General features: G+C 43.4%; 1 protein-coding gene across 1 annotated transcript in view; it reads right to left on the bottom strand.

Annotated features, from left to right (window-relative positions):
* The window catches only part of MINDY4 (MINDY lysine 48 deubiquitinase 4), a 1,921,738-nt gene that overhangs the window by 1,410,890 nt on the left and 493,348 nt on the right, over positions 1-17,500 (bottom strand). Inside the window, exon 4 of the mRNA XM_044066745.1 lies at positions 1,236-1,506. Within this exon, the coding sequence (XP_043922680.1) occupies positions 1,236-1,506 (271 nt within the window). The remainder of the gene's footprint in view (positions 1-1,235; positions 1,507-17,500) is intronic.

Below are 17,500 nucleotides of genomic sequence, written 5' to 3'. Positions count from 1 at the left end.
AATTCAAAATTCTAAGTCAAAGGTAGCAGAAGCATGCACTTTTTTGCTACTTAAATCAATTATTTTACCATCTACGGTAGAAAGTGAAGGATTAGACATGGACAGAAATGTGAGCATGAGCAGATAACATATTTAATTTTCTGTTTTTTAACAGAAAAAAATTGTGTCAGAGTTGCTAATGGCAGCAGTAGCTTCTCCAGGGTTAGGCTGGCATAACATTCTGACTAAACAGGCCTGCTCTGTCTCCCAGGACCAACAAGAGTAGCTCTCCCTTGCCCACTGAGAGGATCCCAACAGCCACAAAAGACGAGGTTAACTCACAGTCAACAGTAGTTTTATGTGCTACACCAGGGGTTTCTGGATAAAAAAGGCATGGTTTCAGGATCCAGCTTTGGCCACAGCAGAGTCATACACCTGAGGCTAAAGCAAATTGCTAGCCTGCTGTCACAGCATAGGCTATTTAACTTTTTCTTTTTTGTGGCTAGAAGAATGACAGACCATGGGACAGGTAGTTTATTCTGTGGTCAAGCCAAAAATTATGCCTTTTTGCAAGGGAAAACAAGAGCAAAAGCCAGTAAAAAGTCACTTTACACTTTGACAGCCCAAAAAAGTGAAATAAATACAATGTTTCCATGGAAACAATAGTTTTAATCTGTTTAAATAACTTTTAAACTGACAAGAAGTACACTTCCATTTAAAAGTAAAGTCTTGTGGCAGTCAGTTAAAACACATACTCACAGCAGAAAAATAACTTTACTAACCAAGAAAATACATATAAACAACCCTCCCCCCGAAGGGAACTTATCTGCTCAGCTATAACCTATCTGCTCAGCTGTGGAACAATACCGTGGATCCTCAAAAGCCTGGAGAAGAACGCTGTCATCACAAAAGCAAGAAAGCTTTTAAGGCCTTGGCATTCAAATCTGTCCTTTTAGGCAGCTCAGCTCAAGCTGCTTAACGGTATGAGTGCATGGAAAATGCCCTAAGCTTTGGAACCTTATGGCCTGTTATAACCTTGGCATGATATAAACCAAATAGCCACGGCTACTGCAGCAGTGATCAATATGATGAACATCATACACTGGAATTATTAATTATGTGTACTTAACAGCAGAAATTTATAATCCAAGTAAAATAATCAGACTGAAGGAACTTCAGTCATGCTTTACTATAGATTAAAAAAAGTTTCATCAACTTAAAAAAAAAAACATTTATGTGCATGCTGAGCATCTTACCTCATGGGAGCTTGCTACTGGTCCAGTCATCAGTCCTCGAATGAGTCGGCTAGATTTAACCCTTTGAGTTTCAGAAACCAAGTTTTTGGTTTCAACAGGGGATGTGCCATCCAGTTTTACAATATTGCCCATATTTTCAGAAAAGCCGCTACTTTGTGCTACGTTATCTTCTAATGTATTTTTAATTATCTTTAACATTTCAGATTCCTTCTTCTTCATTTGATGCACTTTTACAGCAGGAGTTTTGTAAGGCTCATGTTCAAAATCACTGCTGGAAATAAAAACAGGAGACACGTATGATCTGGAAAGTGGTAATATGCATTCATCTCATTTAGAAATAACACATTAAAAATTCAAAAGATGATTCATCCATCTTGCTTGTTACTTTAAATCACCTGTAAAAACAGTCAGAGAAAAGTACAATTGAGTGGGCTAAGAAATTTAACTGAAGATCTTCAAGACAAAAGTATTACATTCGTTAGTCCTAACATATGGGTATTTTTTACCTTCCTCTGTCCTTTCTTTGGGACAGCTTTATCCAGCAGTACCTGCAGTTTAGTGCTCGTCTACATCCATCTCATAACAAAATTGCAGAAGTTAATCTCCCATCCATGTACTCAAAGCCTGCATTGCCTCTTAATCGTTTTGAGTGGAAGAGTAAATGCTGATCTTTTCAAAGTTGCTGGAAAAATTACTTGACAAAGTATTCCACATCTTAAATAAATGTGGAGTGAAAAATTAATTCCTATGAGGGGTGCGTTGTGTGTTTGTGCCGGTTAATACAAGGATCCCCACTTGCTCAGAGAAGCCTGCTCTTTGTGGTGTCAAACAAATGCTCCTTAAAGTTCTACAATTTAACCTCTATCAACACCCTGTGGTCCTTTTGTTCATTTCTGTCATGCTATCTGGGCATAACAGATGAAGGGCATAGTTTTTCCAGTTGAAAAACCACCATCGCCTATGACAGAAGGTCAGACATTTTAAGACAAAATGAATGCAGCACACCTTCTTTATCTTGCTCAGCCCAGAAGGAAGATGAATTTACAACTACCTGCATTGTCCACCTGTAAAGGGTACAGATAAGAGTCTGCTAGACAAGTCAGACATCTCTACCAGGAAAGTACACTTGCATAAGAACTTACCGTAACATTACATGTCCTACTTTTCACTGTTGCAGTATTCCTTACTGAAGGGGTATTCTGTAGAGGATAACTATACATCTGGCCTGCGTACCAAAGCCTTAGACCCTTCCAGGTGCAGTATATCATACATCCAGTATGTGAGGTACGCAAGTGATGTACAAGCTCCTAATCATCAGTACTGAAATGTCCAGGAGAACTACAGAAACCCAAAAGGCCAGCTTGGTAGATTTGGGTATCCTAAGGCAATGTAGCAATTGTGTCATGTAGCCAGTTAATCCCTAAAGAAAATAAAGTATGCAAGAGATGTAAATAAACAGCTTCTTTGGAGGCAAAAATCTTGCATACAAACAAGGTTATTAGGAAAATCCACACTACAGCCTTCACAGAAACCATTTACCACACACAGAGACTGTCATATGCTGAAGTGCCTAAAAGAAAATCTTCCCAAATCTCAAAGACCTTCAAAGCCACCTAATGACAACACTGCTTCTCAGCAATTACTAAAACTCACATCAAAAGCAACACCAAATATCTCACATAAGCCTACAGCTAATGGTCCCCCAAGTGCAAAGCCCATAAGGCAAGCATGATGCGACAATGTGAGGTATTGTCATCTATGCCAGGGAGAACAGACCAGTGCATGTGTAACATATTCCAGCATAATTAGCTGGAGTTTTGTAAATAATTTTGTGTCATTTGACTGTCACACTGACTTGTACAGATGCCTGTGTTAAAAATCTATCAACAGTGTTATTACAACTGATTAAATGTATATGTTTAAACAAAGAATTCTGGAAGGGAAGAGTAAAAGTTTTTTGAAATTGTACAATTTCCAAATATTGTAACAGATCTAAGCAAAGCTCTGACTGTGTATTGTACCAGAGTCAGGTGATCAAATGTGATGCCATTCTATAACCAATACTGAGAGGATAGAACTCTCACAGCAGTTTTTGTTTTCTTTGGAACCTGATATAAAAATCTGTGACAGTTATCAAAGTCAGTCAGTTGAGTTAGTTCAGTTGGTTGGAAGCTTATCACCTTGCATTGTGGGAGTAAACAACAGCATCTAATCTTGCCTTGCTGTATTAAGTTAGCTAGGGAACAGGCTAGGGAACAGTTATTCTTTAGACAGTCAGAAAATACAGAGAGATTAGTAAAGTATTTTTTTGCATCTGTTTGAATCTATACAACTGTGTTATATTTATTTCTCCTGTGATTGAAACTCTGGTGTTTATTGTATTTAGATATTTAGTATTATCATGTTTTTCTATTTTATTATATTTTTAGACCTTTCATTGTGGTTGGTCTTTTAGAGAACACGTTTAATGTCTTGAGAGTACTTATGCTTATTTTACTGATGTTGTGGTCACTCTGAAAAGCATTGCTGCTTTGGTTGCACTCTATTTATATTAGTATTAATTTTACTCAGTATAAATGGATACCCTTGTAAGAGCCTGGCAGTAGTTGACTGGTGGCAGCATGGTTATCCTATAGTCTGGGCAAAAGGAGTACAGTTAGTAAATCTGTACCAGCCTTTCCCAGGGGTGTGTGTGTGTGTGTGTGTGTGTGTGTGTGTGTGTGTGTGTGTGTGTGTGTGTGTGTGTGTGTGAAAATCAAATAGCCAGGCATGGGTATGTCAGCTACTTGGAACTAGGACACAACTCTCCAAAGTATGTCTTGTTTGGGATCTGGAGACAGAGTCCAGTCTCAGGTCTGAACTGTGTTCCCTATGTGCTCTTGGAAGAAACTGTGCTTGATGCAGAGAGCTGCATCTACAAATACTGCATAAATTCATTCCTCTTTTTAGTGACAGTCACCCACCAGTGTCAGCGGTGAGCATTCAGGTTCCTTGATTACTGGCCCGGGGTAGAAAGGCCATCACACACACACTTTACCAAATACACTTTTCATTGGGAACTCCATTGTGTAACACACAGATGCCCCACTCACCAGGTTAGATAAGAGGAGGATAACGATTAATTGCCTATCCAGAGTTAGGATCAACAATATTATGCACACACTCAAGTTACTGCATCTCAGGTGCCATTATCATTCTAACATAGTCCATGTGGGTGTAAATAGGTTCATAGGTAAGTACTAGGCTATTGGCCCAAGGGGCTAAGTAAGCCTAGCCAACAAGGTTCCCTGGCTTATGCCACCCAAGAAAGTTAATTTCCTGTGCTCCTGTTGAGCAGAGCCACAGAAGTGATCCTCGGGTGTATTTCCTATTTCCCATCCACTCATCAAGATTTTTCTTGAAGAGTGCTAATGAGGAACTTTGCCCGACATAGATTGGTAGCTTGTTCCAGAGTATAGGAAGTATCTGGGACAGGAATCTATCCCTCCAACATGTCCTGTTTATTGTGGTCACAAGGTTTAGGTCCCTAGAGCGTGTAGCTCAGAGGGATTGGGATTTCTTTAGGTGCAGCATGTCCAACAGCTCTGGGTTTGACATAGCTTTATATGTTAGGCAGAGATCTCCTCGGAGTAGGTGATATGCTACAGAGTAAAGCTGGAATTTTTTGAGACGGTTAGTGTAGGGCATCTGTTTGAGGCCAGTAATCCTCTTTGTGAAGTACTTCTGTGGCCCTTCCAGCTGCAGATGTCTTGTGAGGTATGTTCCAAAAGGGGCGTTGTACTCTATAATGGGTCTAATGAGTTCTGAGTAGAGGGGAACAATGACCTTTTTTTTTCTGGATGAGAGCTCTTTTGTGATAAGATGTGCCACACACAAGGATTTTCTGACTACTGTAGCGATGTGATCATCAAAGGAGAGACTACTGTCTCTTATCACACATTCGGTGTTAAGTAGACTGTCATTTATGTGGTAGTTCATGGGTACAGAGATTTTACCAAAGGGGATAACAATGCACTTTTTGGCATTGAGCTTGAGGCTATGGCTCTGACACCAGGCATCTGTCTCAGTGAGGCCCTTCTGTAGAAAGTCCACATCATTTGGGGACTGAACTATGGCTCCTAGTTTGCAATCATCTGTGAACTTTGTTAGCCAGAGGCCTTCTGTGTTAGCCTGTACTTCAGAGAAGTAGATACCAAACAGGTGAGGTCCCAGGACTGAACCCTATGGTACTCCACTTGTCACTGGTTTGAAGTCAAATTTGGAGTCTGCAACTTTTACAGTGTGGGTACAGTCAGTGAGCCAGTTGGCAACCCATCTTGTGACATAGAGATTTATACCAAGTTTAGTGAGTTTAGCTATAATTCCAAAATGGGGGATGGTGTCAAAAGCCTTGGCAAGGTCAAGATAGGCTGTGTGAACCACCTTACCCTCGGCTACAGCTTTGGTGACTGCCTCAAAAAAGTCGATCAGGTTCAGAAGGCATGATCTGCGTTTCACAAACCCAAACTGGGTGGGGTCCAGAGTCTGGAGGTTGCCAATGTCTTGGTTTATGAGTTCCATGATGATATGTTCCATGGCCTTGCAGACCAGGCTCATTAGGCTAACAGGCGATAGTTCACAGGATCAGTGGTGGCTCCCACTTTGTGGAGTGGGATAACTGTTGCTGTGTGCCATTCAGTCGGCACAAAGCCTGACGTGAGACTATGATTGAACGTGGTGCTTAGGTGGGGAGCCAGTTTGTTCTGAAGTTCATGAAAAATACATCCTGCTTTAGGGGGTGAGGGGGGGGGGGTAAAGTTAGAACTGAACCTATCTGCCAGGATGTTAGCAATATCAGTTGGTTATGTAATTTTCGTGCCGTTGTGCTGTAACTCAGAGCAGATCTGGGTGTTGCCATTGAGATTCTTGACATAGCTATAGAATGCTTTGTGGTTGCCCTTAGAATCAGTGGTGATTTTGTTTTCATAGCTAGCTTTGGAGGATCCTTTAAGGGATGTCCGCTTCCTACAGAGGCTGATCAGGGAGCTCCTCCAATCATGGGATTTTACTCTCTTTTGCAACAATTTCTTCCTTCTGTTGTAGAGTTTGTTTATAGCAGAGCACCACCAGATTGGCTTCCTTCTTTTGGAAGATAGCGTCTTTTTTCTACCCGGGATAGCACGATCCATGCACTTGTGTAAGTGCTTATAGAGTGTATTTGTGTAGGATTCAGCAGTCATAACTGTACTGTCCATCTGCATGGGTGTCATGAAGTTCGTCACTTCTGTCTTAAGAAGCATGAAGTTGGCTTTGGAGAAATTTTTTACCATGGTTTCCTTAATGGTGGGTGGGGGCAGGATGCAGATATCTAGGGTGATTAGCTTATGGTTGGATCTGACCAATGAGGAGTTGACTTCAGGTGTGGAACACCAGTCACTCATGTTGGTAATGACTAGGTCTAGGATATTGTTGCCACTGGTGGGGGTGCGGATAAGTTTATCCAGGGCATTGGAATTTATGAATTCCAGAAAGCACTGAGTGAAGGAGTTTGTACATGAGTAGTTTTCCCAGTTAATGGTTGGGTAGTTGAAATCACCCATTATTAAGGTGTTTGGTTGAACCCTAATATTTTCCAGTGTATCAAGAAAAGAGGATTGGGAATTCTGGGGCATGGTGGGGGATCTGTAGCAAGCTACAATTTGGATTGCAATTTTGCCTAGAGTTAGTTGCACTTGGATAACCTCAGCTGCATTATGCTGCGCAACTAGCCTGGAGGTGTGGATATCCTTAATGAATATGGACACACCTCCGCCTTTGGTGTTCTGGTCCAGGTTAGAAGGCTGAAAAGTGTGATAGGAGTTATAGCCTGGTAATGCAGGAGTGCTCTCTAGAGCTTTGAACCAGATCTCAGTCACTGCACGGATATCAATGTTCTCCATTTTAAGGAGTGCCATTTACCCTCAGTTTTTGCTTGCCTGTTCCTGTTAGGGTGGTGAATTTGTCATGTGAACCTTGCCTAAAAAGGCACTATAGGGGTGTCAAGAGCCTTAGCCAGTATCCGGAATCCCAAAGGCGACAAGTGCAGGCCATCTCTGGCAAAGCATCGTGGTCTGTCGACCATGTTGTCCCAGGCAGACAGCTACTGGATCCCCTTAGAATGACACCAGAAGCTTAGCCAGTTGTTGAATCAATCATTTTGTCCTTGTACTGTCGTATCATGCAGGTTGATGGCAGGATGCTACTCAGGGCTAGGGTCATACCTGCCTGGGCTACAAGATCGGAGAGCTCTTCCATGTCTCTTTTCATGTAGTCCAGGGAGGTACGTCTCAGGTCATTTACACCAACATGGACAATGACAGAGTCATATTTGTACTTTGTGTGGAGTGACCCGACTGCGTGGGTTATGCGGCAGATCCTGGTACCTGACAGGCAGCTGAAAGTAACCTTCTTGTTTAGCCTGGTGAGTGGGACATCAGTGTACCTGACTATAGAGTCACCTATGACTAGTGTGTTGGGTACGTTGGTTTGCCTTATGGGCTATGGTTTATTGGCCTACTGAGTCTGTGGGCTAGGTGTCATTTGGGTTATGTTGGGAGGTGGAGGTTGCTTGCGTTTCTGCTTTGGAGGTCTCTGTTGCTTGAGCAGATTATTAATGAGAGCCTCTGCTAATGTTTTTGTGTTTCTATGTGTGGATTTTGGTGGTGCAGGTTTAGAGGGGCTATGTGATGAGTGTGGTGTGGTGCAAGTGTTTACCTTCTCCTCTTGACTGTCAAGTTCGGTCTTAGTTGGAGAGAGCTTTACCTCCAGTTTGGCTAGATAAGTGCATCTCTCACAGGTTGTGGTGTTGGGTGGTAGGATGAGAGGGTTGTCTGTGTATATGAGGCAATTGCTACATTGCCTCTAGATGCCCAGATAAGAGAACACTGGGAGCCGACCCTTGGACATGCCTGAATAAAAAACTACTTTCCGCTAGACAAGTGAGGAACATGAGTATAAGAGCTGTTTTTCTCTAAGCAAATGAGGAAATTACAAAAACTCTTTTCCTCTAGGTAAAGAGGAAGGTTTTAGTAGTAGTAATTTGTAACTTATTTAGTGCTAACAACAAGTGCTGAGCATGAATAAGCAAATTCAAGTGCTAAAGCTAAGAATCTGAACCTGGATCTTGTGGTAGATAGTGCTTACCACTCCCACTGATAAGCCTAGAGTGCTTCCCTCCAACACAGAAAGGCCTGGGGGGCTCAGAAGCTTACAAACAGTCCTGGATACAGCAAATATGTATCTGGACTAGACTAGTTACAGGAAAGGTGGGAAACAAGTGCAAGCATGGGCTTTTAAACCAGAACGTTGAAAGAGATGGAAACTGCTCAAACAGCCAATAAACTACAATTTCTGGGCCAGAAACCAATCTTGTGGTAGATAGACTACCTAGTGCTTACCACTCCCACTGATAAGCTGGAAGGCTTCCCGCCAACACAGAAAGGCTTTGGGGGCTCAGAAGCTTGCAAACAGTCTTGGTTACAGCAAATCTGTACCTGGACTAGACTAGTTACAGGAAAAACAGGAAACAAGCTTAGAAAAACATTTTTTTTTTTTTTGGAAAGTGGAAAGGGAGAAAGGAGAAACAGACGATAATTCAAAATTAAGGATCTAAGTGGCTTGCCCTTCACAAATGTTCTCTCTGTATTAGATACAATGAGCTAGTGACACTAAACTGGAATAGAGCTGGGATAGAGCTGAACAGATGGGACTGGTATGAGTGTCTGAAGTCAAAATATGATCTCACTGTACTCGATTGAGTGAGCAAATGAGATAGACCCAGGAGGAGTGTTCAAACACAAATTTACAGGTGGGGCAGGCAATTCCAAAGCCACCAAGATTAGTACCAGAACAAGAACAGAGAGGTCAGGTGGGAAACCTGCAGAGACAGAGAGAGACTACAGTATTCCATGAAATAATTAAATAGAAAAATAAATAACTACAGAGAGATACAGACCGCAATATTCAATGAAGCAATTAAATACACAGAAAAATAAAATGCAGTACAATCTTTAACACTGCAAATTTGTACTTAACTCAGCCAGTATTGCAGTTGATTGTAGGTTCATAGGTAGGTACTAGGCTATCTGCCTGAAGGCATTTATAAGCCTAGCCAGAATGAGTTGGTTTTCGCCACCTCCTTGGATTAGTTCCCTGTGCCTCTGTCCAGCAGAGCCACTGAAGTAATCCCCGGGGAAAACTTTCCGTTTCCCATCCACTCATCAAAGTTTCTCTTGAAGAGTGTTAGCGAGGGGCTCTGCCTAATGTAGTCTGGAATCTTGTTCCAAAGCATGGGAAGTCTCTGGGACAGGAATTTATTCCTCCAGCATGTCCTATTTATTGTTGTGGTGAGGTTTAGATCCCTACAGCATGTGGTTTGAGGGGATATGGTTTTCTTTAAGCGGAGCATGTCCATCAATTCTGGGTTGGACATGGCCTTGTATATCCGGCAAAGATCACCTCTGAGTAGGCGGTATGCAACTGAGTACAGCTGGAGTTTCTTCAGTTGAGCTGTATAGGGCATCTGTTTGAGGCCAGTGATCTTCTTGGTGAGGTACTTCTGTTATCTTTCCAGCTGTTGCAGGTGTCTTGTAAAGTACATCCCAAATGGGGTGTTGTACTCTATGATGGGTCTGATGAGTGATGAGTAGAGGGGCACGATGACCTCTTTTGATCTGGATGCAAAGCCTTTTGTGATTAGGTGGGCCACATAGAAGGATTTTCTAACCATTTTGGCAATGTGATTATCAAAGGAGAGATTACTATCTACTTGGGTGCCCAGATCCCTTATGTCTTCTGTATTTAGGGGACTACCACCTATGTGGTAGTTTGTGGGTACTTTGTTTTTTTCCAAAGGTGATGGCTACGCACTTTTTGGCATTTAGCTTGAGGCCATGATTATGACACCAGGTATCTGTCTCAGTGAGACCCTTTTGGAGGATGTCTGTGTCAGCCGGAGAGTCAGTTATAGCCCCTAGTTTGCAGTCGTCTGCGAACTTCGTCAGCCATAGTCCTCCTGTGCTTGCCTGCACCTCTGAGAAGTATATGCCGAATAGGAGGGGTCCTAAGACTGTGCCCTGGGGAATGCCACTTGTAACCGGTGTAGAGTCGGACCTAGCTCCTGCATCTCTCACCATGTGGGTTCTGTCAGTGAGCCAGTTGGCAACCCAGCTTGTAACATAGGGGTTTATGTTCAGACTGGTGAGCTTGTCTATAATACCAGAATGGGGAATGGTGCTGAAAGCCTTTGCGAGGTCTAGGTAGGCTGTGTGGACCACCTTTCCCTTGTCTATAGCTTGGTAACGAAGTCCACCAGGTTTAGGAGGCATGATCTGCCCTTAACAAAGCCGAACTGGGTAGGGTCCAGTGTTTGGAGGTTCCCAATGTCTCTGTTAATGAGTTCCATGATGAAGAGCTCCATAGCCTTGCAGACCAAGCTAGTCAGGCTTACAGGGCGATAGTTTCCGGGGTCTGTTGTGGCTTCACCTTTGTGGAGCGGAATAACCATTGCTGTGCACCTCTCTATGGGTACATAGCCTGTGGAGAGGCAGAGTTTGAACAGTATGTTTAGGTGAGGGGTTAGTTCATCTTTGAGCTCATGTAAGACGCAGCCTGGGGCACCATCCGGTCCCACTGATGCTGTCTTTTTGGCTTTGGAGAGGGCTGTTTTTACCTGAGTGTCTGTGACTGCAAGGGCTCTACATTCTTCTGGTATGGTTATGGGCCCTTTTGGGGGTGAGAGAGGGGTGAAGTTTGCACTTAACCTGTCTGCCAGGATGTTGGTGATATGGGTCGGTTCAGTGTATTTTGTGCCATTCTGCACTAACTCCGAGCAGATCTGAGCATTGCCACTTAGATTCTTGACATAGCTAAAGAATGTCTTGCAGTTATCTTTGGAGTCCTTGGCAATTTTTCTTTTGAAGCTAGCCTTGGATGATTTTATGAGGGATGGTAGTTTCTTGCTGATACTGATCAGGGATGTCTTCCCTTCTTGGGATTTTACTCTTTTCTTTACTAGTTTCCTCCTCTTGTATAGCTTTTTTATGGCAGGGGTCCACCAGACTGGTTTCCTTTTCTTGGAGGAGTGAGTCTTGGTTTTGCTTGGGATAGCACGATCCATGCATTCTTGTAGGTGCCCATAGAATGCATTAGTAAAGGATTTTTCAGCTTGGACAGCATTATCCTTTAGCATGGGGGCTTTGAAACTTTCCATCTCGGTCTTAAGTAACGTGACGTTTTTCACGGAGGTTTCCGTGACTGGCGGTGGGGGTGGAATGTGGATATCCAGGGTGATTTGTTTAAGGTCATATCTAACCAGCAAGGGGTTGACCTCTGGTGTGGAACACCTGTCGCCCATGTTGGTGATGACCAGGTCCAATATGTTGTCACCTCTGGTGGGAGTGTTGACCAGTTGATCCAGGGTGTTTGAATTTATAAATTCTAGGAAATATTGGGCAACTACTTGAGTAGTTCCCCCAGTTAATGTTTGGGGAAATGAAATCACCCAATATTAGGGTGTTTGGCAGGACCTTTATGTTTCCCAGTGTTTCCAGAAACGCGGAATGGGAGTCCTGGGACATGGTGGGTGATCTGTAGCAAGCTACAATTTGTATTGCAGTTTTGCCCGTTGTTACTTGCACGTGGATGATCTCTGAAGCATCATGCTGTGCCACTAACCTGGAGGTGTGGGTATCCTGGATGAGTATGGATACACCCCCACCTTTTGTATTTCGGTCCGGGTTCTGTGGCCGAAATGTATGGTATGAGTTGTAGCCTGGTAGTGCTGGGGTGCTCTCTGGAGCCATAAGCCAGGTTTCTGTTACTGCACATATATTTTCTCCATACTGAGTAGTGCCTTGAGTGCATGCATTTTGAGGTTTAGACTTCTGGCATTGAGTAGCATTATCCTCAGTTTTTTGTTACTTGTGCTATATATGGCGGTGGGTTTTTGTCTTGCCTAAAAAAGGAACTATAGGGGTGGCAAGAGCCTTGGCCAGTATTCGAAAGCCTAAGGGTGACAGGTGCAAGCCGTCTCTAGCAAAGCAGCGTGGCTTGTCGAGCATGTCATCCCAGGTGGACAGACACTGGATCCCCTTTGAAGGACACCAAATACTTAGCCAATTGTTGAAATTTATAATTTTTGCTTTATACTGTGATATCATTCTTGGTGAGGGCAGGATGTTACTCAGGGTCAGGGTCATACCGGCCTGGGCTATGTGATCAGAAGAGCTCTTCCCAGTCTCTTTTCATGTAGTCTAGTCAGGTATGGCTCGGGTCATTCACACCAACATGGACAATGACAGAGTCATATTTGTACTTGTTCTGGAGTGACTGGAGTGCTTGTATTATGTGACGGATCCTGGCACCTGACAGGCAGCTAACAGTAACCTTCTCCTTGTTCAGCCTAGTGAGTGGGACGTCAGTGTGCCTGACTATGGAGTCACCTATTACTAGTATGTTGGGTATGTTATTTTGCCTTAAGGGCTGTGATTGTCTGGCACACTGGTTTTGTGAAGTATGTGTTTCATGGTTTGTGTTGGGGGGTGGAGGTTGCTTGGATGTCTGCTCTGGAGGTCTCTGTTGCTTTTGCAGATTTTTGTTTAGAGCCTCCCAAGTATGTTTCCATGTATTTATGTGTGTTTTTTGCCGGTGCTGGTTTAATGGGTCTATGTGAGACTGGTGGTGTGATGCAGATATTTCCCTTCTCCTCTTGACTGTCAGATCCAGTATTGGATTGAGAGAGCTTAGCCTCCAGTTTGGCTATATAATTGCATCTCTCGCATGTATTAGTGTTTGGTGGTAGGAGGAGAGGGTTGTCTGTGTACATGAGGCAGTTGTAACATTGCCTCAAAATGCCCAGATTCACCAGTTGGACTGAGAGTACACCTGAAACTGCCCTTTGGACATGCCTGGATAGGTACAGTGAACTGTTCTACTGATTGGCTTGTAAGGTCAAACAGAGAGCCTTGTCCTTCTGTACAGTATAGAGGGATCTAGTGCTAGTGTTTATAAGTGCTTGCTATGAGTTTTGAGTAAGTGCCAGGCTGAGAAATGAATGGTCCGAGTGCTTCAGTTGGAAGTTTGTCTAGTTCCAAGGGAAAAATTGAGGAGGAGACTTTGTGGAGCCGGGAATAATTATACCCAAGCTAACCGGTGCTGCCCGGCATGCAAAACCAGGCAAATGTGGTTTTTATAGCAGGGAAATGAAAGAGACAGAAATTAGCTCAAAATGGCCAATAAACTACTAATTTTTGGGAAGATACAACTCCTCCAGGGACAGATAGGCTGCTCAAAGCTCCCCTCTCTCACAAGTGAACAGAGAAACTTCCTTCTATCCAAGGAAGGTATGGGCAAACAGAGAGACTTGTAACACAAACCCGAATTCAGCACTAACCTGAAAACTGGACTATACTAGCTTAGAAAGGCGGGAAAAGTACAGTTGTGTACCTACCATAAATGTAGATGTTAGAGTGTATTCACTGTTGCAGTCATTACAATTGGGTTATCCTGCTGGCAGGCTACCCACAGTCGGCCTGAATTCCAAAGTCCTAGTCCGGCGTTGATTGCTGTCGCCTCCTCCCCGTCAGTGCGCCAGGGGTATAAAAGATGCAGCCGATGCCATTTTCTTCAGTTTTTTTTGCCCCAGGATGTAAGGTGCCCCCAAAAGGATAGGCTAATTTATGCCAATAAACATGCATGCAGTAAAGTAAAACTCTACCTTTATCTACAAGCAAATACACCACATAGGTTGTATAGAATAGAGAATGTTCAGATCAGGTTTCCATTTCCTCTGATTGTAATGAATGAGAAAATAATGTAATTAAGGTAAAAAAATGGAAAAGGGGGATGGTGGGTGGGTAACCTGGACTGCAACAGTGAATACACTCGAACATCTAAATTTATGGTAGGTACACAACTGTACTATGTTCATCGGGTTTCACTGTTGCAGTCATTACAACTGGGTTGAGTCCCAAAGCTAAGGTTGGGCGGCTGGGACTAAATAGGATTAGGAGAGGCTATGAGGCCCTGCAGAACTGCAGTGGCAAAGCCTGCCCTGGATTTAGAGTAGAGAGGTAAGTGATAGTGCTTGTAAAAGTGTGCACTGAACTCCAAGTTGCAGCCTCTAAGATGACTTTGGTGGTACTCCTCTGAGGAAGGCTGCTGCTCTGTTTGAATGTGGCCTAATGCCCTTAGGCACTGATTTGCCATGCTGTGAATAGCAGAAATGAATGCAGTGGCCTATCTATTTTGAAATAGTCTGCTTTGAGATGGCCTTTCGTTGTGATCCTGCAGCATATGCCACTAAAAGTTGTTCAGTCTTTCTGAAAGTTTTGGTTCTGTCCAAGTAGAAGCGTAGCTGCCTGTGAATGTCCAAAAAATGCAGAAGTCTCTCACCCTTATTATGTGGGTTTGAATAAAAGGTAGGCAAATAAATTGTTTGATTCAGGGTCACACTGGACACTACCTTAGGCATAAATGTCAGGTTTGTCCTCACAGAAACCCTGTCCTGATGGAAAATGATAAAAGGTTCCACAGCCATGAGTGCCTGTAACTCAGACTCGTCTTGCAGAGATTATTGCTAGGAGTAGAGCTGTTTTCCAGGATAAGAATTTTATATCAGCTGAAATGGCAGAGGCATGAATCTTAATTGATGAAAAGGATAGGCCTTTGTCCAGCATCTCAGTTAAGTATTGCAAAATCTGAGGAATATTTGGTAGAATCGTGTCAATTCCTTGTGCCTGGTTCCAAGCACAGAATCTCTTCCATTTTTCTGCATAAGATTTTCTGGTGCTAGGCCTCCTGGCCTCCAAAATAACATCCATCACTGCTTTAGACAGAGGCGTGTTTTGAATGGTTACATTATCTGCCATGCTGCCAGATTTAAGGTCCTGAGTTGACTGTGCAGGATCTGACTGTTTTGTTGGGTCAATAAGTGAGGAGTTTGAGGTAATGTCCAGGCTGGGCATTGAGACAAGTTCTTTAGGATTGGGTACCAGTGCTGGCGGGGCCAGTCTGGGGCAATCAGTATCATTTTTGGCTTCTCTTGACTGTCCTTTAGGAGTACCTTGGGGAGGAGAGGCAGTGGGGGAAAGGCATATACATTTAAGTTTTTCTAGCTGAAAGATAGAGCATCCACTTTCCATGCTTGCTTGTGATAAGTCCTTGTGCAGAATCTCTCTAGTTGGCAGTTGTGAGAGGAGGCAAATAGGTCTATGTCCGGGCATCCCCAGTTCCTTATCATGCTGAAGACTTGTGGGTCCAGTTTCCACTCGTGGGGATCCATTAGGTTTCTGCTTAGTTAATCTGCCAGAGAATTTATCTTTCCTGGCAGGTATTGTGCTTGCAGATGTACTTGGTAAGTCAATGCTGTGTCCCACAAAGTCATGGCTAGTCTGCAGAGGGGGTAGGAATGTGTGCCTCCCTGCCTGTTTATGTACCACATGACTGTAGTATTGTCCGTCTTTATCAATAGTTGTCCTGAATGAAGTAGATCCTTGAAGGCTGTCAGGGCATTTTGAACAGCTAGCATCTCTTTTTGATCGATATGTAGATGCTTTGGCTTGCGGGCCATGTGCCCTGAATACATCTTCCTGCCATATGGGCCCCCCAGGCATAATCTGATGCATCTGTTGTTAATGTCTGCCTGGCTGTGGGTAAAGTGAAAGGCTGTCCCTTGTTGTGGTGACAGGCCTTTGCCTACCATTGAAACTCCTGTTGCAGCAGGGAATGAGGGTAATTATTGTTTCCAGACTGTGGCAATGTTGAGTCCAAACACCTTTTAGATACCATTGTAGTTTCCTCATATGCAGTCTTGCATATGGAATTAGCAGAATGCAGGATGCCATGAAGCCCAATGCCTGCAGAATTTTTCTTGCAGATAACTGGGTCTTTGTTGCCAACATTTTGAAATAAGTAGTCAGTTGTCTTTGTTTGTCTGGCGTGAGATAAGCCATCTGGGCAGTTGTATTTAAGCTTGCAACCAGGAATATTATCTCTTGTGAGGGTACTAGTTTTGATTTCTTTTCGTTTACTGTGTACCCTAGGCATGTTAGTAATTTTTTTACAAACGCCAGATGCTGTAGTAGAATGTCCTTGTTCTCTGCTTGAATAAGGCAGTCATCCAAGTAAGGATATATCTGTATTCCTCTTTGTCTGCAAAATGCAATTACTGGTGCCAGGCATTTTGTGAAGAGCCTGGGCGCAGTAGATAAGCCAAAGGGCAGTGCAGAGAATTGGTAGTGCATTACGCCAGGTATAAATCTGAGGTATCTTCTGCATGAATGTCTGATTGGGACATGCAGGTATGCCTCTTTTAGGTCTAAAGTCACAAGCCATGCCTTCTTGCCCAGCATGGGCAGAAGTTGCTGCAGAGTCAACATTTTGAATTTCGGAATATCCAGAAATGTGTTTAATATAGACAGGTCCAGTATTGGTCTCCAGGCATTGTCCTTTCTGGGCAACAAGAACAGCCTTGAGTAAAATCCTAGTCCCTGCTTTTGCTGTGGTGCTCGCTGAATGGCCCTCATGTCCATGAGGGATAAAACTTGTTTTTGTGCCTCTGCCCATTGATTGTGTGGCAGGGTCTGGCATTCCATTTTCCCTTGGCAGGGTGTGAAAATGGAACCTGTAGCCTTGTGACACTATATTCAGGACCCATTTGTCCTGGGTGATCATGTGCCAATTTTGTGAAAAAAGTGCTACTTTTCCTCCTAAAGGATCTGCCAGAAGATAAGTGCTTGGTGCTGGCAAGGGAAAGTCATTGAGACTATTTCCTGTATGGCTGTGATTTATCTTCTCTGCTTTTGGAGGTAGAAGCACCCCATTCTTTAGACCTGTATGAACCCTGGGGCTGGGATCTGCCTCTTGGGTGCCTGTATCTGCCTCTTTGTGGCCTGTCTGCCACTGGAAAGGACCAATTCTTTGCAGGCCAGTTCCTGCTAAATATGGGAGGTTGTACCTGTATTGCATAGATTTAGCTTTGCCCTCCATTTTCTTCAACACCTCTTCTGCTTTAACACCAATCAAGGTATCATGCTGTAATGGAGCATCTAATAATTTTGCTTCAACATGATAAGGCAAATTCTGTTCCTTTAACCAAGCATGCCTCCTAATGACAGAACCTGTAACAGCTGCCCTGCAGGAGGCCTCCGGAGAATCAAAACCACATTGCAAAGTATGCTTTCCACTTGTTCAGCTCATGCAATAAATCCTGCATTTCTTTGTTTTCTGCACATTCAGAATTTGTCAAC

The sequence above is a fragment of the Protopterus annectens genome, chromosome 3.part1, assembly GCF_019279795.1.
Source record: "Protopterus annectens isolate FY-2018-M chromosome 3.part1, PAN1.0, whole genome shotgun sequence".
In the NCBI taxonomy this organism is placed as follows: Eukaryota; Metazoa; Chordata; order Ceratodontiformes; family Protopteridae; genus Protopterus; species Protopterus annectens.
Note: the sequence above shows the minus strand (reverse complement) of the source record. Positions and strands in the feature narration are given on the sequence as shown.